This window comes from Trematomus bernacchii, unplaced genomic scaffold (genome assembly GCF_902827165.1).
Source record: "Trematomus bernacchii unplaced genomic scaffold, fTreBer1.1, whole genome shotgun sequence".
In the NCBI taxonomy this organism is placed as follows: Eukaryota; Metazoa; Chordata; class Actinopteri; order Perciformes; family Nototheniidae; genus Trematomus; species Trematomus bernacchii.
In genome coordinates, this window is record NW_022988043.1 from 19,073,190 (window position 1) to 19,092,843 (window position 19,654).

Sequence of the window (19,654 nt, forward strand, 5' to 3'; positions counted from 1 at the left end):
AGCATAATAGGGCCTCTTTAAGCAAAAGTCAGCTGCCCATGCGTACCTAACAGTGGTCTGAGCTAATTCCTCCAGTGCATAGATCCAGTCCTACTTAAGTGATGGGTGAAAAGATGATTTAAAATAACAATATGAGGCTTCAGTGTTCAGAATGTGACAAACCACATCGTCTCCTCAAGTGTTAATGTCTTACTTGTGCACAACATGTGAAAAATATATATTGTTCTGAGTTGATCCAGTCTGATTTTCATTCTGCTGCTGTTCTTGTTTTAACTGATTCTCTCCTGCCCATCTCCTGCTAGTTGAAGGGGTTAAACCCCCATATAGAGGACATGGCATGCTAATATTATTGCCATCAGATGTTCAAGGGCGGGGAAATACCCTAATCATTTCCTCCCGAGTGCCCCTGAAAGAGAAGCCCGTGGCGGGGGGTGGAGGGCGGCATGGTGTTTAAACCCCGCCTGGATGGGCTGTTTTGGAGGGGGACGGTGGGGAGAAGGGGAGGACAAAGTACAGCATCCGGATCGGACGGTGATGGTACAGGATGTGTGTGCTTAACTCCATTGAACTAAACTAAATAGGGGAGAGATCCTTTAATGCCGACAATAAGCCGCTTCATTCAGCAGCGCGGCCCAGACGCACAGCTCTGCGGAGTAGAATTTACGCACGGAGCGGCTGCTCTGTGGCAGCCGTTCAGATATTCAAATGTGTTCAATACATCGGCGGAATGTCACGTAATACAATATTTTAGAAGATCCGTCTCCAGTCAAAAAACAGCATTAGATATGTCCCCAGGCTGAATGTGCGTAAAACTACCCTGAACAGGAAACTCTTCTCTCTGTGTGTGTGTGTGTGTGTGTGTGTGTGTGTGTGTGTGTGTGTGTGTGTGTGTGTGTGTGTGTGTGTGTGCGTGCGTGCGTGCGTGTGTGTGTGTGTGTGTGTGTGTGTGTGTGTGCGTGCGTGCGTGTGTCAGAGAGAGAGAGAGAGAGAGAGAGAGAGAGAGAGAGAGAGAGAGAGAGAGAGAGAGAGAGAGAGAGAGAGAGAGAGAGAGAGAGGAATACCCAGCTGGTCCCACAAGTCCTATAATACCAAGCACAACATGCTTTACCTTCAATGAAAGCTGAGACGGGGGGACGGTTGACTGCTGGCCTGAAATCAGTTCATAGCTCGGGTGCAAAACCAAATGCGTCGCTTTTTTAGCAGCCTGCTTCTGCCGCATCTGTTGCACCTTCTCCAGCGCTCCAATACTGTTATCATTTAACTTTAACAGCCCTGAGAGACAATTTGGATAACGCTCTCATTTTCCCACCTCCTTCTCTTGCTGTGCCTGGTGTCAAAGGTGATGGTATCATTTTCTAAGAGAGGACTCCTCAGGTGATGGTATGTTTTTCCGGAGGTAGAGACCACATTTGGAAACGTGCTAGACTTTCCACAAATTGTTATTTTTTCTGCTTCTACCTTCACTTTGGCTCGAGCATGGCTCTTTACTCTCGGTTCGTGGTCGTGCTGCTCTACGGATGGAGTTATCTGTGCGTTGGATACTGCGCGATGCTGAAAACAGACAGTTTCCCAGACAAACGAAAGGTGGATTTTACGCATTCAGAGGATAAAAAGCACCCTGCGAAAGACGACCAGGATCTGCTTTTACAGGATACAATGACGGAACACATGCAGATGCTTTACGCGAAGTACAACCGGGCTGGATTTCCCTTCAAGGACGGCAACACTGTCCGCAGTTTCAAAGCGCAATGGGGTAGGTGCCCAAACTTTTACGCATGTTATCAACACTGCCAGTGGAGGCATATGCATTGTTGCGTAAATGTTGGTTAATATAAACTGGATCTGGTAACGTCTCCTGCATTGCTTAGTTGTAATTATCCGCAAATTACAAGTGCAACGAGGTGTGTGGCCACACAATTTATTCGCATACCAACAAATGCTTATTATCCTCATTAAGGTTTTTAAAATCCTCAAAACCTGAGCCATTGACGTCCTGGTGTACTGAGCTGAAACCGAGATACACCTGTTGATCCAGTCATGGAAATATGATCAACCTGTTACCCATTCCCTGCGCCAAAAGCAGAGAGATCTCTGTATGCAAAATCCTTTCCCGAAGCATTTTTCTTCTCAGATTTAAGTGTCAGATATTCCAGATAGATTTCTCCGGAGCCAGCATCTGGCAGATGCCCAGCCTGCATGTGTTCCGTTAGAATCTGGGAGATTTCACCGCAGTGAGTCTCTGCATTTAAGGGGATTTTGATAGTTGTTGTTTTTTCCGGGAACTTTGGTAGTAACTTCAATCTTATAAGCTTTTAATTGCTACGGTGTGGAATTATCACTTGAACATGTGCACTATTTTCAGTTTCCACTACCAGTTTCAAAGTTTGTTGGACTACACTGCCTCCTATGGCTAGCTGTATGTCATGGTTTTAAAAGGGTCAGTTCACCTACATTACAAATATATATCTATGCAGACAGTTTTGGTTTAATTTGCCAAGGTTGTAAAGTATTTTTAGAACTATGCTTCTATCCCACATTAATAGAGATTAATGGAGTTCTCTTTATGTTATAAACAAAAAATGAAATATTTAATTTTTTCATTTATAAAGAGGTATAGGCCAACACCACCCTGTTACTCTGGATGATCTGCACACATAACTGTCAAAGTTGTTTAGTTAAAAACTAAACTTGAAGAAGGGATAGCTTTTTGAATGTTTTGAAGAGTATTGGGGAGGGAGGGAGATAATGAAATATTTTATAACCTGAGCAAATGAAACTTTATCTGTAAAATGTTAGACCATCAAAAAGTGAATTCAAACATATCATTATGTCAAACATTGTAAAAGGGAAAATAGGGAAGTTGGTTAGTTCCGATGTCCTGTACAACTGTGTTGCATTTTGTAATTAATATTATTCGTTATTTACACAGGTACGATAAACAACAAGCAGCTGCAGATTTTCAACCTCACCGCCCTCACCAAATCGGAAGACGTTTTGTCTGCCACTCTTCATTACTACATCGGAGACCTTCAGAACAGAACCCAGGGCTGCTCCAGGTCCAAAAGCTGTGGTCGCCATGGCCCCCGGAGGCACAACCACATCCACATGGTCATATGGAGCTTTGCCTCGGTGGATAACAAGATAAGGACTCTTGGACACTTCCAGATCAACGTGTCCACCCTCTACAGGGACTTCATATCCTGGCAGTGGAAGGACATAACTCGCGTGGTCAACCAGGCCAAACACCACGACGAGCTGCTCATAGGGATCGATGTGGCTTCACAAGGGCCCCAGCAGTGGAAGAAGCTCCTGTCTGACCGCTCGCCCTACATCTTGGTTTACGCCAATGACTCTGCCATTTCAGAACCTGAAAGTGTGGTAGCCACCCTCCAGAGACACCACTCGGTGGGAGGAGAGGGCTCCATTTCCCAATTGGGACTGCGTGAGCAAAACAACACTGAACAAGAACAACCGCAGGCCAGAAACAAGCGCTCAGTGAATGTTCTGCTCCCGTTGCAGAACAATGAACTCCCCGGGCCCGAGTATCCATACGAGACGACCGGGTGGGATGAGACGAGTCCGTACGAAACTTTTGAAAACAAGCAGGCCCGTCGCCCACGTAAAAAGACACGCAAGAATCAGCGGCACAAGATGCCTCTGCTTCAGTTCGACGAGCAGACGATTAAAAAGGCTCGAAAGAAGCAGTGGAACGAGCCTAGGAACTGTGCTCGGAGATACCTGAAAGTGGACTTTGCTGACATTGGATGGAGTGAATGGATTATATCACCAAAGTCGTTTGATGCCTACTACTGCTCAGGGTCTTGCCAGTTCCCCATGCCAAAGGTGAGACTTATAGTGCACTTCTGCTGTGGTTCCCAACCTAAGGGCCAGTAATGGGAAAACACACAAAGCATAAAAGCCACCCAAAATACATTTATTTTTCCAGGTGTTCAACCATTATTCATTCTTCTCTTTTAAATGACTGGATTATATTTAATATTGGTCAACAAATACAACAGGTTTACAAGTAAACAATGGTTGCGTTAGGTCTTACAAGCCAAAAGGGTTGGAAACGCAGCACTACTGGTTTTAACTCTCAACACTTCCTGTAACAAGGTTCTGTTCCCTCTCAGCCAATAGAAGTAGTCTATTTTTATATCAGATTCATGATCTGTATTGACAGCAAGTAAATGCATATTGAGGCATTTTAGATTCAGTGCTGCAGAAGACTACACGCATCCTTCTGTACTTTACATTTAACTTTTTTCTTCAGCCAGTATGGCACATGTGTTGTACATGGAGCAGGCTATGTTGAGCTATCAGTACATTTGGCCATTACGTTTACAGCCCCTTTGCTGTTGCTGCTTTGTATTATGTGCACTTGGATAACATTAATATCAGATGTCCCTGAAGCCGATCTGTCTTATATTATCATGATCATGGCAAAGAAACGGAATGCCATCTGCTTTAATCTTCAACTCCCACGATAGATAGTTACAGCTTGTGCTTTTATCTCTAGGAATTAAGGTCATTACGTCTATAAATGTATGCATCAGGGCTACATTGATACCATTGTGATACTAAAGTTAAGTCCAGAGCGTACTTAACTTTACTAAACATGCAGTATAAATGGTCGAATTACAGATAATGCAATCTATATGGCTTTGGAACCAAAAGTTGGAAAAACTCAAATAGCTCAAATATCCAACTTCCTAAGAGCAGGTGGCTGACCTCGACATCATAATCATTGAAAGTTTAAAACAATGCTCGAGGAACACAAACAAGATCCTTCTCTCAGACTGATGTATTCATTATTCTTAACAGGAACAAACAACATATGTATACACATTTAAACCTCATACAAAGAAGTGAAAGATACAAACAACGAATGTTAAACATCAGCTCCCATCTTAGCTTGTGGCTCCGGTGACAAGATAACATCACAGGTATTTTAAACATGGCCGGAATGCACGAGATCCATCCACTTAATTCATTACCTCGGAGTCTCCGGCCTTTGTAGTCGGACGTAATTAGTCCCAGAAGTAGGGCATTAGGGCCTGAGGCCGGCCCCTCCCTCTCTTGTAGGTTTGCTGTCTGTGATCCTGTGATGTTGTTTCTCTGCTGTCAACCAAAAGCTTTAGAAGCTGCTAAATAGCTACTATTAGAAGGTGAGCTGTCACTTATAGGATCCTGCTAAGACATGAAGCAGCTGATCAGGTGTGTGAACTGCTGGGGGTAGAGCCACACTCGGGGCCTGGGTCTTTGATCTACAGACGGCTGCTTGTTGGATGCACTGAACAATATTCAGTTTAGTGCGCGTTATATGATTGATATGCAAACTTGTCCAATTAGCTCTGAATGGTAGTAAACACAAAGACCTCTGTAAGAGATACTGTCCAGGCCTCTTTTTTTTAGGTCTTATTAGCTCCGCCAAGGAGGTTTGTTTTTTTATCAGGGGGATTATGGAAAAACTACTGGCCCGATTTTAAACTTTGTGGAAAAGTGTAGTTGGGCCAAGTAAAAAAACATTACATTTCAGAGGGACCCTGTATCACAGGGCAGATACATGACGTTTCACCTTTATTAACGTTGGGTTTGATTTGAACCTGTTGTACGAAGGCCCGATCTAGCCATCTTTTAATGGTTATATAACTCTGTTGTCATTAAAGTAATTGCTCAGATAACATCACAACAATAAAGTCAGGGGAAGCACAAACTGGATCATTGGACCAAACCGTTTGATCAAGATTATCCAAACAAATGTATTTGGAACTGAAATATCAGTAACAAGTTTGTCCTTTTACAACATAACAATGCATACACAACTATGGCAAGTACAGTGGTTCATAATTAAAACAGGACCTTTTGGATAGAATTAAGTTTCTTTGTTCACTTCCAAAGACAGATGGTATATGTGGTAAAAGAGAATCCCTTTATTGAAATGTCCGTATATTATCAAAGAAACAACGTTTGCTTTCAAGTGATTTGTTTTGATCATGGAATTCAACCATACAACATAATGTGGCATCTTATTAACTTTTGTGTCCTTTTGCTTTAGGCTCTGAAGCCTTCTAACCATGCCACCATCCAGAGCATAGTGCGGGCGGTGGGCGTCGTCCCCGGCATCCCCGAGCCATGCTGTGTCCCAGAGAAGATGTCTTCTCTCAGCATCCTCTTCTTCGATGAAGACAAGAACGTGGTGCTGAAAGTGTACCCCAACATGACAGTAGATTCTTGTGCCTGTAGATAGTTTATTCCCCCCCCCCCCCCCCCCCTTAAACGCCTGTTCATAAAAAAACTCAGCAAAGAAAAAAAATGCAGCCAAAACGACACTCTCTCCTCCTGTTCTCTCAGTCTTACTTTCCTTCACTTCCAAACCCCCCTTTGAACCCAACTTCCGTTTTGCACTGGAGGAGAGTGGCGCCTGTTGTTCCAGGTGAAGAGGAGACTGTTCATGGGAAGGAATGGATCCTGTGAGTTATCCTCGTGGCAGATAACTGGAATGGAAAGTCAAATCTCCATGCTCCCATTTCACCACTTTATGTCTTTACCATCGCTGCTCAACTATCCGTCAGGCGATGAATGAATCACAAACTCAGTATCAAGCTATGCAAATGGTGATCGAGGCATAATAGAGGCAAGAACTGAAGGAAAAGTCTCTTTTCAGTTCAAACTGATGCCTCTGTTGTGGATCATTCTCATCTTTCTCTGCTTTACAGCTTGAAGTTGTCATTACCACCAAGTCTATGCTCGCACTTGCATGGTTTTTGTTACTATTTGTATCTATTTATGTCTGTACTATCACTGTGTTATTCACTATATGAGAAGTTATTGTATAATTATTGGCTTGGCTGCTATAGAGAGATATATTAGATTCCAAAGCCAGAATTGTGATGTAGACGGTACAGTAGATAGCCGTACATATTTGTGTTTAGCTCCGTTGTTGTACAGAACCCACATTTTTAAGAGTTTATTATATTCGGAAGTGTAAGCTACTTTTCATTCGTGGTCTTCGTTAACAGTTGGAATTGGGGAGTTTTATTATTGGTTCGCCAAGAAAAGGTTTTACAAGCAAATCATTTTCAAAAATATAAAGGGATACAGCATATCAAAAGGATAAACATTGAACAAGGGATGTCATCGTGTGTTTTTCACAAGTGTGAAACCACAGGACTCAATGCTCAGAAAGAAGAGTTGTAAAATCTTGGCAGACATACAGTAAGGGATTAATCAAAAAGGTAAATATGAGTCTTAACCTATTTGTTGTTGGTAGTCAGTTTAGAACAATATGCCAGTGCATTATTTTAAAAAGTATTTACAGAGTAGGATAACATTTATGAAAAAAACGTTCATAAACTGCCAGAAACTACGTTGGCTGACCCATGCAAGCGCTACAACGGCCCTATACACTTACACTATTAGAAAACGCGCTGCACTTTCAAAAAATATACAAATAAAAAATGCCAACTTGATGTGTCATGAGCACGGTTTACTCAAAATAACTGCATAAACGAAATGCTGTAAATACAAAACGCTGCTAGAAGCTCAAAACACAACGTAAACCAGGGGACAGTAACTAGTGATGCACACAGCTGGGACTCAAGCGCTTGTTGACGGTCGGGGATTCTAAAGTTGGCCAACTGTCAATATCAATGACTAGGTTAGCTACGTTAGCTAGCTAGCTTACAGCAGATGCGAAATGATATCGGAAGGAATCGTACTGTCACATTGTTAAAAAAAGGCAATAAAACTTATATTTTAGGTAAGTCTCCAGTGAAACTGACAGTTGGCCAACTTCATAAACCCTGAAAGTCAACAAGCGCTCCGGTCCCAGCTGCGTGTCCCTGTTTCTGTTTGGTTTTGAGCTTCTTGCAGCGTTTGAATATATACAGCGTTAAGTTGGTGAAGATGTTTCTTCATTTGCATGTGTTTTAGCACATTTGTGTTTTTTTATATGCATAATATTTTTGATCTTTCAGTGCGTTTCTCCTAATGGAAGTGTTTTGGGCCGTTATAACGCATTTGCACCCGTCGGCCACCGTAAGAATCCTTCTAGGAAAATCAATTTATAAATAAAAGAAGTCTGTATCAAGTACACACTGCTGAACTGTACATGACCTTAAGGCTCCTTATTTATGGGTTGGGGTTAGATGTTGACCAATAGTCATTGAACATTTCACTTACAAGTTTGAGATATCTTTGTTTTTTCTGCTACCAAAAAATGGAAGTGATTCTGTTTCTGCTAATTAAAAAGTAAAGATGACTATAAATAAAAATGATGAGTAATACCTATAATATATTGAAAGATCAAGAAGATCTGATCTATATATTTCTTGGTAGCATAAGCCTTTAATATGACTGTATAGAGCAGATTTATATAAATCATTAAGGGGGGTCTTTTTCGATCACATGTACTTTGCTTCAGGTCAGCATTTGAAACAAAGAGCAGTTACTGTGTCATAATGTTGCGGGTGTGAATTATCATCAGAGTTCATAAAACCAAATATTTATTCAGAGCAAATAGACTGAAATATAACAGCAAACCTTTTTTTCTATAGACTTGTACATTGTTTTTGTATATAGCTCACAATACGATGATGATATTCCAATGTGTCTTTGAGATAGAAGTGCCTTTTGAATGGGTGGATTCCTGATTTGATTCATGGCCTTTTCAGAGCTCAGTTTGTAATGACGCTGAAGTCAAAGCAAGCAGCCTGGAATAGTTATTTTGATGGTACAAAATAGTCTACAATGAGTGAACATAGTGCATATTCTTTTGAAAAGTATGAAGTAGAATTTATTCCAAAATGTATTACAATAAATTCACTATTTTGATATTTCAGAGACATTTATTTTGTGTCAGGCAGATTTTTTAACCTTATATATTTTGTAATGATGCTTTTTCCAGTTTGTGCTTCTTCATCTTGTGCCAATACAGATTTTATCAAGGCGTGTTAGAATCAAATGGCGTCCACTGGTTGTGCCAGTACAACATTGCAGACTGCTGACAAGTCGTTTTCGGGGCTTTTCTTTTTACGTATTTGAACCCGTTTCTAAACCTCACTAATGTATTTTGGAGTACAAATATCGAAGACCCTTATATACCGTACATATCAGCAGTTTATAAAAGCTTGCTCACCGTTCAACACTATCTTGTAAATGTTATGCTGTAGGTAAAAAAATAAATGCTTGTACAATAAGCTTCATAAAATATATTTGTATATGGAAAAGACCTTAACATGCATCTATTTATTTTCTGTATGTTGCATATCTTGTACAGGTGTGGCCAAGGGACAAACGCTCTGATATGTCGATGGTCTTTATATCTGTGATGGACATCTGCCACCTTTAAAGTGTGGTGAACCGCTTTAAAGGTCCTCCATCTGCGCTCTGACCATCCTTACAAAGCATTCAAAGACATGAATAAAAGTATGCAAGACTCAGATTTATCATCAATTTTTTATTTTGGTTTTCAAGCATGATTTGGAAGGTAGTCGCACAAAACAACGCACAATTCAAAAATTCAGAAATTGTAGTTTATTTTTCACTCCTATTTTACCATTCTGCAATATTTCTGAATTCACTACATTAGCAACATTAAGGAGCGTGCTCAATAATGGCCTTGGCTAGCCTGGTAATATTGAATTGCTACCCAAAAACCTCATTTATTTTCAAAATGAAGTCAGACATGAGTTCCCCATATAGTGGTGCAGTGACACCACTTTTATGTTTTTTGAAGCCTAAATGCATTCACCAGTATTAAAATGCTAACATTACTATAAAAGAACTACATCAAAGAACTACATCAGGGTCACATAAAGGCTAACTCATGTTCTGATTGACAATGTTTTATAGTCTTATTTAGAAACTTGTTATCATCCGCCATTTTTGGGACACAGAAGTTTTAGACATTTTCAAAAACAATTGACAGGACGTGTTCGTGCACCACTTTAGTTTTGGCTGATTCACCGGTTGTAGATTCAGAGCTTTGTGGGAAGGTTTCAAAATGTGTACATCATTTTTTGCTAAAGCTAGCACTGGAAATTACCATTAGAAAACATGTATTGATGACATTAGGGCTGTACCGAACAGCTTTGAACCTTCACTTATTAGCATTCGATATCCATATCAGCATGTTGATGTTGCAGGGATTTGTATTCTTTTTTAGCACGTCAATTCATTGTGTTTGCGTCTTGTATTCCTGCAGATAAATATAAGCCTGCACAATGGTTGCATAACTAGATTCCAGTGGTGTCTGCGAGAGGATTGTTCCCAACTCGTGGGATACAAAGTTTTCCAATAACTGTCAAGTGGAAATGTATTGAAAGGTGCTGTCTAACTAAATATTCTGCTTCAACCCATATTTGTTGGTTCTATCGCAAAGAAACCAAAATGTTTTATTGTTTCTCTCGCACTCGAACCACACAAAGACTGACACGCACTGATTAGTTATTTCCATTAAATATTTATTAAATATTTATTTATTATTAACCGTGGTGTTTTAAGTGATAAGACATACGGAGCTTCATTCTAACACCCTAAATAGAACCTTCACATTATAAAAATGACATTCGGTTTGGCTATTGCAAAACAAAACATAACATAACTTTCTGCCAAACATACATTTGCTTACATTAACATGACGTCATGATTATTTAGGTGAATTGAATACAAATTAAATTTGTCCGGCCTTGAACTGCAGCAATTATTAATGTCATTACAAACCTCTTTGTTTGACAAGTCAAAATGTCCTCAGTGAGAAAAGATCTGCAACTATTGGTATTACATTTAAAAAAAACGATAATCTGTTGTGGCATAAAATAACATTTAAATGACCACCTAAGACCAAAGAAAGTCAAATAAAGAAAACGAACTTAATCTGAAATATTAACAAACTTTCCTGAAGTAGGTTTTAATTATCTTAAGGCCACAGCTTACCCAGAAACGTCAGGCATCCATACACAGACATTATAACACACTGTACATACTGTACACACACATTCACCAGTGAATGTATACATATATGTGATATTTACAAAACTCACTCACCCAGTTTTTACATAAAGGAACAAGTAGCTCGGATTGTATAAATTGTGTATTTTTTATGCTTGTGCTTTACAGTATACAGTATATACAAAGACACGTGGTACACAGTTGATTTACTGTAAGCCTCAATGTGTTGAAGGTTTACAGTAAATCAACTATACCCGTATTTTTAAGCATAAACTCGAGTTTGACCTCTTTGCTGCTTCTCCTCACATCATCAACACCTCAGGCCGAGCATTCTGCTTAAGAAGCTAGGAACCACAGAGTTGACTCAGCATTGAAAAAGGTAAATATTTCTTCAGGTCTGCCACGGGTTGCTCACACTCTATAACTTAAGTGGGAAAGGTGTTCATGTTTTTATGGGTTTCTAGTTTGGGCCGTGGAGAGACTGTGAGCATAACACTGTTGGAACAAGGAGCTCTTGTTGCGTTTTCGCACAAATGTTTCATCTATGGGAAAGTAATTCCTTCTGCTTAGATGCTGTCTAAGTATTTGAGTAGAATCTCTTCTCCACAAAGTGTTTGTTCTCGAGCTGCTTGCCTTTTTTGCAGTGTCATCTCCACATATATCTCTTCCCCACACACCTACATTCCTCTCAAGCCATAAACAAACTGCACCCGTAATCACAAATTCACTCCGCTGTAAGAAATAAGAACTTTGCAGCTGCATCACAGATTTCCCCTACCACATCTGGAGAGAAATAAACTGAATGTGAAATCAATATATTTGAGGTATCTGAAAAAGATTATTATATGGGCGTAGATTGATTAAGGAATGTGATAACAAAATACTGTGACATGGTACCATGATCTGTTCCAAGACGTACTCCTTCATAAGCAGTATGAGATGAAACCTGAGTAACGTAGCCTGCAGGCTAGCTTAGCAAAGCTAAAGCTGTAACCAATAACTCTGCGCACTTTGAAACTACAGCCAAGATAAAGCATCTATGTTGCATGTTTTAAAGGTCCCATCATATGCTTTTCCGGTTATTACCCGTCCCCTTGTGTGTTATGAAGGTTTTTATGCATGTAAACGGTCTGCAAAGTCACTAACCCTCAAAGTACACCCTGTAGCGAGTAAAACTCTAACACAGAAAATACCTGTCTATGCTGCCCCAGAACGCCTCTTTGGAGATTTCTCTTTTTCTTCCTGGGTACAGTGACGTGCCCATACCCAAATGGACCCATTGGTCCAAATGGACCAATCCGTGGAGCCGTTACGTTACGTCCACGGAGCCGTTACGTCCGCGGAGCCGTTACGTCCGCGGAGCCGTTACGTTAAAGATTGAGTGTGTGTGTGTGAGGAAGTCCGTGGATTGGTCCACGGACTTCCTCACACACACACACTCAATCTTTTCTCAGCTGCAGCTCCGCCGATTTCTCCTCCCTGAGACGGGGGGACGCAGCGAGGCTGTGAGTCGGTGTGTGAGCACACACACAAACTCCCAGCCAGGCTGCGTGTGTGTGTGTGTACTCGGGCTGGATTCGGGCTGGGTTTCGCTGTGTCTCGCTGTCTCGCAGACGGCCACTGGGCTCATAGGGAGGGGGGGGGCAGGAGCCGTTTAGGACAGAGAGTGAATACACGTACTATACAGAGATGCTGTATGAGAAACCAATGTGATTTTGGAAAATTGCACAATATAAATCTATTTTAGTATACCTCAACAATGGAATTATGATCAGTAGAAATGACCATGACATGGGACCTTGTTGCTTCATTCTGGCGTTGGTCCAGTTTGTTGTAAATGTATTCTTGATGTATCTCTCTGTCCCTTAAGGGATTCAATTGTACAGTGTTGGCCTTTGAACTGTCCTCACTTTTCCACTATTGCACCATTGCAAGCTAGCTATCTTCTTGGCAACAAGTCCTCCAACTCAAACGACCAAATAGGTCGATTGATCAAGCCCTTATTACGACCAAATAGGTAGATTGTTCAAGCGCTTATTACGACCTACAGTATAATCACGTTTTAAACTTTTCGACCTCTAGTGCTCCCGTTGACTGCAAACGCTCCGGTGGGTCGTATATTCACAAATAACCCTCTCTGGAAAATCCTAAATTGTAGGATAGTTTGGCCATTAAAATGCTTTTTGATTAGATTTCTAGCGAGCAGTGTATATTGTACTTTTAGAATCCACGTCCAGTGGATGTGTAGGATCTATAGTTTGATAGATATTACGAAGATGATTTGAGGTCTCGCCACAGAACGTGTATATACTACGTCTTTCCTCAGCGTCCATGTAAAGTTGGCGTCAACCCTCACGGGGTGAAAACAGTATTTCCGGTCTCGAAGTTTTCATAATAAAACCGGAAGTATTCCCCTCACTGTCAAATGATTACACAATGATATCTGCATTACTCATCCACTAAAAAACATCAGATTATCCTTGTTAATTACACAACATTGATTGGTTTAAATTGTGTACAATGCTTTTGTGTTTTTAACCTTCGATTCGGAGAAACAAATAGTTTTTTCGGTGTTAAGCAGCTACTCTCTTTTTGTGTGTGACACTTTGAGCTTCTTACCACCATATTGTTGACGCTGACAGAGGGTGGTTACTATAACTGTAGACTAGGGTGTCCAGGTGCCAACAAGCCACATGGACAAAGAGGATGTTTGTGTGGGACATGTTACTGCGGTGCTAAGAGGTAGTTTAGATTTCAACATAATATCCATCTAACCCTTAAACATTTACATTTTCTATTGAAACTTTTTGGTTTGAATTGGGTTTTTTTCCAACAAACAATCCTCCAAATGTTTTTGCAATCTCTAAGTCATGAATAATGACTGGAGCTAGCTTACTACCACTGAACCGTATGATTGCCATTGCTGCACAGTCTGGTAAACGTTGTGGTTATTTCAGCTGCCGTTACCTTATCTGTTTGATTATCCTATTTTGGTTACAGGAGGAATGTATATATAGATGGGCATTTTCTCTTGAGTCTCGCATCGAGCGTCGCTTCAAATCAAAATCACCTCAATGTGCGATTGAAAAAAACTGAAATGTCACAAAAAACTATCTGGGAGCCGGCAACACTCGTAAATACATATTTGTTGATTGATTGATTGACATCTGACACAGCCAATGGTGATTTCCCTCTTTTGCATTCTAAACAGCTATTGAATAGAGGCAAGTTTTAGCAGGGTCACTGTCAATCAGTTCTGACACCTGGTCATCCCACTGTAGACTAAACCACATTATGGCCAAACTTTGCCATTGAAGAATTATCTTTGGGAATCAAAATGGCATGGTGACAAAGCAAAATGTTTCATGAATTCTAGGTTGTGTGGTTTTTGGAACTGGTTACAATGCAGAGCTGATTTCTGACCTGTAAGGTAAGGCAAACTTTTCTTTTCTACCTATGCTTAGTGCCCCAACCATTCAGAAAAGGGTTGTTTATTCAGCAACAAGGACTTGATACCTCACTGGTTTCCAACCCACAAATACTGCCAGCTGTGTTTGATTTAGGTGAGTGTTTATCTGCAACTAACAGGAGCATCATTTCTCAGCATCAGATTTTGAAGAACCCTCAGTAATGTTCAGTTTGACAGATGTTAGCTTGCTATGCTAGCGTGCCACTTCTACAGCTTCTGGCACTGCATTGTCATACAGATTTAATAACCAAAAGGAAAGTGATGGTATCACAACAACACAGTCCAATTTAAACAAGAATTCTCCTGTAACTCTTCATTTGTGTTGAGACGGTAAAGTAACCAGTCTAAGGACTTCCACCACGGCTGTCTCGGGTGATGTGAGATCACCTTTTCCAATTCAGTTTCTGTATATAGGAAGCAAAGGAAGACAATGATGGAATGTTATGGCAGAAGGTCTCAGAAGTCGATGTCCCAACCAGACAGTTCATCAGGAGGACTGTCCTCATCTGGAGGGTAGACGTCAAAATAGCTGTGATCTGTCGGTCCTGACAGCTGTTGTGGAAGAGAAGACATAAGTAGAAAAAGGTGAGATATGGATTTCTTAATATGCTTCTAGACTAACAGTCCAACAAAAGTGGAAAACCTTTTATGGAGCACCTAAAAATTGAACTTGTTGTTCTTTGTTGCAATTATAAGGCAGTTTATGTTCAACTGATATCCTCCTCTGAGAAGCCTTGAGGGGTCCAAGAAAACAACAGTCACTGACTCATCTGCTCTCCTCACTGACACGTGCAAAGCAGAAGTTAGCAGTAGAATTTTTTTCTTTTCCATGTTTATTGTAAACCCAATTATATGTGACCCAGGATAAATGTGAAGGGGTCTAGCTGCTTGCTCCAAGACACACTAATGCAACATTTTAAAGCTCAATGCAAAAATGGAATCACTATTATTATATGGTTTGAATTCACCTACATTAAGCAGGTTTTTTTTTTATATGCATCACTATTAAATGTCTACTTTTGCTTTACTGTCACCATTCATCTACCAAGAAGTCAGAAGGGTAACGGAAACAAACTACAAGCCCTACTTTCATGACACTTGGTGGAAGGTCATAGCATTGAACAAAAAAAACAAAAATCACTTTTGAACAGATCCAAATCTCGGGGTGAATACACAAATGGTGGTGAAAACATTGTAATAGGGCATTTGTGCTGCAAATGATATGAAAATAATTTACCAAGTAGGAAATGTTTAACTATTAATCTTCTCAAGTCAGAACACCAACTCGGAAACATATACAATATTATTGCACTTTTTAAACACATCTGAACAATAAGATAGAACATATTTCCTTTAAAGCTCTTCAGTATTCCAAAGTCTGAAGAAGGACTTCCCAGCACGTGAGATGGGATCATCGGAGGAGCATGAGGTTCTCCGAGTGCCAATATAATATTTGATCTGTATATGAAAAATAACTATCTATACTTACTTCTCTTTTCAGTGGAGATGGTAAAGTCCTCACTTTTAGTCCCTCCCAGTTGAAGCCATTAAACCACCTACACAGAAGAAAAAGACATTTCAGTCAGACAACTCACGTGTTTCTTTAACATGTTTATTAGAAGCAGCATATAGTTGAGTTTGGCAACTAGGCTCGGGCATCATCACTCCACAGATATACATAGCACGATGAGTGATGATTAAATAACTAACCCCCGAGCCTACAGGTGGATGCTGGGATGGAAGCTGGGGTGGTGGTGGGGCAAGCAGCAGCAGCAACATGAAACACAGCAGCGGTAGCAATGTGAACGCAATAGCAGGGCACGAACGCAGCAGCAGCAGCAAGCAATGCATGGAGAGAGATCTGGCAGGTTAAATAGAGCGGCATATTAAGGAGACTCTGTTTGGTTGGTTGTAGAGTGGCAAGGGGCGTTATGTATGAATGCAGCATAAGTGCTCGAGTTGACTGCCTGAACTAGCTCGCAGGCTTAGTTCATATGTGAGTACATCTATTAACGTTTCTGTCACTCTACAGTGTGGGTTACTTTCCAAGCGTAATTTTAACTCAAACACATAGGGGGGGAAAAACATCAAGCTTAACTTAACTTTTTATTGCTGAACAATTTGCATCTTGGATGTTACAATGTAACTGTAACTATATGAAGACGAGTAAAAGACTCCATCAGACCTCATTTAAAGTAAGATACTTTTCAACCTATGCTAGCTGTAATTTTTTACCCTAATGTAAACCTTCCTGTATCTCTCTTCAAATTCATATTTAAAAAAGGTTAAGTTAAATGTTCAGGTTCATATTTGTATTTCAGGACATGTTAACATGTTTCAATGTTCAAAAAGGTCTTGATTATTCTCATACTGCCTGTGCTGCAGCACCTCTTTTAACCCTCTGTCTGAAACCAGAGCCCAGTCTGCTCTGATTGGTTAGCTGGCAGGCTCTGTTTTGATTGGTCCACTGCTTAGCGATGTGTTAGAAATGTCCCACCCCATAGCATATCACGTACAATGGGTTGAGACTGGCCAATAGAAGTTTGAGTATTACATAGTGATGTCTCTATGTTCCGAAAGTAAACAAAGTAGTCCAATGGAGGCGTTTAATGCAGGGGGGAGTGTGTGGGAGAGAAACTCCCTCTGGAGGGAACTTTGGGATGTATCCTTTGCAGACCATTTACATGCACTACTGGAAAGTGAAAACCCCCCAAAAAAGAATAGGGCCTCTTTAAGTGAAAATAATGCCACCAAGAAAACAAGCCCGTTTGAATATGTTTTGAACCCACTGATCTTGTTCACTGTGTTCAATCACCAAATGAGTCAGTTGCCTCTTACCTGTGCTTCTTGATATCAGTTATTCCATTTTTTAGGTTGCCCAGTCGCTCTGAAGGATTCCGTCTGTAAAGTGAATCAGGATTGGATATTATTGTTTTCCCCCAAACCAACTTGGAATTTATTCTTCTGTAACCATGCTTGCTTTGTTCAAATACTGGACAATTATAAGTATCATTGATTAAAATGTTGGTTGTTTGATTATATTCAAAGGGCTTAGACACTTATAGATACTATAGTTCAAAATAACAAACAATATTCCTATTGCAGAAGTGATTCCTAAAGTCATGGCTGTGTCTTATCCTTTCATACTTCCTATCTTATCTCAACTTAAAGGGGACCTATCATGCAAAATGCACTTTTGTACGTCTTTTATACATGAATATGTGTCCCCGGTGTTCCAGGGAACTCACCAAGTGTCAGAAAACACAACCCTCTCTATTTTCCTCCATACCCAAATCTCTAAAAAAGGGGCTGCAACGGATCTGATACAGACTGATCCAGATTTGAACACTTCTATGACATCACAGAAGTGGCGCTACGGCTATTGGGCCAACTCTCCACCTATCAGGGGAATGTGGGGTTGGGCCACGGCCGGCCATTGCTGCTCGAAAGCGCTGGAGACGCTGTAGTACATATGCCAGGCCTGTAAGTGGCGCTGTAGTCTGCCACAAAAGCAGCGAAGAAGACTTCCCGTGCATATGGTAACACATGGTTACCCTTCTGTTTATTCTCCGCTGTGGCTTTTTTTCTCCCCGAGGCAAGCGTTTGCTCCCGCTGCTTTAATTCAATGCAATCCCTCCCCGTCGAGGCAAGCACTGTAATTCTCTCCGGTTAGTCCACCAGCAGATGACAAACACCCACCTCTCCGCCTCTTCCAAGGAACGAGGGGACCGTGCGGCAGAGTTTCAGTTTCAGTTTCTTTCGCCGGTCAAGATGTCCGTTAAAGTTTAAATCTTCCGGACAAAATTAGAAAAGTGCCGGTCAAAGGTCTTCTTTGTTATTTATTGAGCTTTAAAACAAATGAATAATGACTCTATAGGCCTATAATAATATAATTAAACCATAGACTGTATATATAAATAAAACACGGAGGACGGCGATCTTTTTTTCTCCCCCTCTTGACTTGATCAGAGCACGGCTACCCTCTCCTGCAGGGGGGCGTGGTCTCACAGAATCAGCCCCGTAGACAGCAAACAGCACATAGAGCGAAATGAGGCATGGCTAAAATGCATGATCTGTTTGGTATTTTGAAAACAGAAACGTATAAATATACCTTATATAGGTATGGCCCTACAATATATCATTTAAATATAGCATGATAGGTCCACTTTAACAATTTTATGTTAGCCCTCTTTCCATTGCCATACAGACCTAACAATAGTGCTGCTGACATTTTTGTCAGTTTTCTAGAAATCATTAAAGGGTCTTTGGCCTAACCCTAACCTTTACCCCAACCTCAACCTGAAGTCAGTGCAGTTATTTATTATATACATTCCTCTACTAAAACACACATTTTCTTAAATGCACTTACTAAACATGTTTCTGTAATACCGAAACTCCATCAGCTTCTTTTCTTAAATATGTGCATATGTGGCATCAGTGGTAAACTGGAGGAGTCTAACTTTGTTTTTGCCCATGTGACGTTGTACCTGCACAGCTTGCGTATGAGGTCATCGGGTCTCTTGGTGATCTTTTTGGGGAAGTCCATCTTCTCAATGCCTTTCAGGATGAAAGTGTATGTCATCATCTGGTCACTCCCTGAGAACGGAGGACTGTAAAGAGTAGGAGGACAAAGGCAGGGATTTAGTTTCTTTGATTGAGCTGAGGTCTGTTAGACGGAAGCTTTTCAGCAGCACTCTGTTCAAGTTCAACTGATTAGCACTGCAAACCAGGAAGGAGATTGAAGTGATATCAAGAAGAAGGCTGATTATATGATGCTTGACTATGATACAGCCTTGATAAAGACTGGAAGCACAGATGACTGACCTGCCAGTGAGGAGCTCAAACACCAGGATGCCCAGAGACCAAAAGTCCACACTGAAGTTGTGGCCCTTGTTGAGGATGATCTCAGGGGCCACGTATTCCGGTGTCCCGCAGAAGGTCCACGTCTTTTGGCCACATCTTATCTTCTTTGCAAAACCAAAGTCAACCTGGGTAGGAAGAGTTGAGCAGTTAACTCTATTAAGTAAATTAGGCATCATGGGGTTTACCCTTTCTTATATTGTGTTATATAGGTGTATATATGTGCATGTTAATGGCCTGCAAATGCTACAATTTGAGTGAGCTAAGCAGGGTTCCTAACAAACTTTATAAGGATCCTACATACATTTTCGAGAAAAATCACAGCCTTTAACAGAATATTACAGTACTGTATGTTTAACTCAAAATGAAACA

The 19,654-nt window shown here is 40.7% G+C and overlaps 2 protein-coding genes across 2 annotated transcripts in view; one reads left to right on the top strand and one right to left on the bottom strand.

Moving 5' to 3' along the window:
* Positions 1 to 1,137: 1,137 nt before the first annotated feature.
* bmp3 (bone morphogenetic protein 3) lies at positions 1,138 to 6,251 on the top strand. The gene is made up of 3 exons (XM_034117563.1): positions 1,138 to 1,753; positions 2,930 to 3,843; positions 6,059 to 6,251. Exons 1-3 carry the CDS (start codon positions 1,378 to 1,380, stop codon positions 6,248 to 6,250), a joined length of 1,482 nt encoding a protein of 493 aa, XP_033973454.1. The 5' UTR covers positions 1,138 to 1,377; the 3' UTR covers position 6,251.
* A 7,197-nt stretch (positions 6,252 to 13,448) lies between these two features.
* The window catches only part of prkg2 (protein kinase cGMP-dependent 2), a 35,660-nt gene continuing 29,454 nt past the window's right edge, over positions 13,449 to 19,654 (bottom strand). Inside the window, exons 15-19 of the mRNA XM_034118346.1 lie at positions 19,247 to 19,410; positions 18,910 to 19,032; positions 17,261 to 17,323; positions 15,912 to 15,978; positions 13,449 to 14,974 (exon numbers count right to left, since the gene is read on the bottom strand). Of these exons, the coding sequence (XP_033974237.1) occupies positions 14,879 to 14,974; positions 15,912 to 15,978; positions 17,261 to 17,323; positions 18,910 to 19,032; positions 19,247 to 19,410 (513 nt within the window). The 3' untranslated portion in view covers positions 13,449 to 14,878. The remainder of the gene's footprint in view (positions 14,975 to 15,911; positions 15,979 to 17,260; positions 17,324 to 18,909; positions 19,033 to 19,246; positions 19,411 to 19,654) is intronic.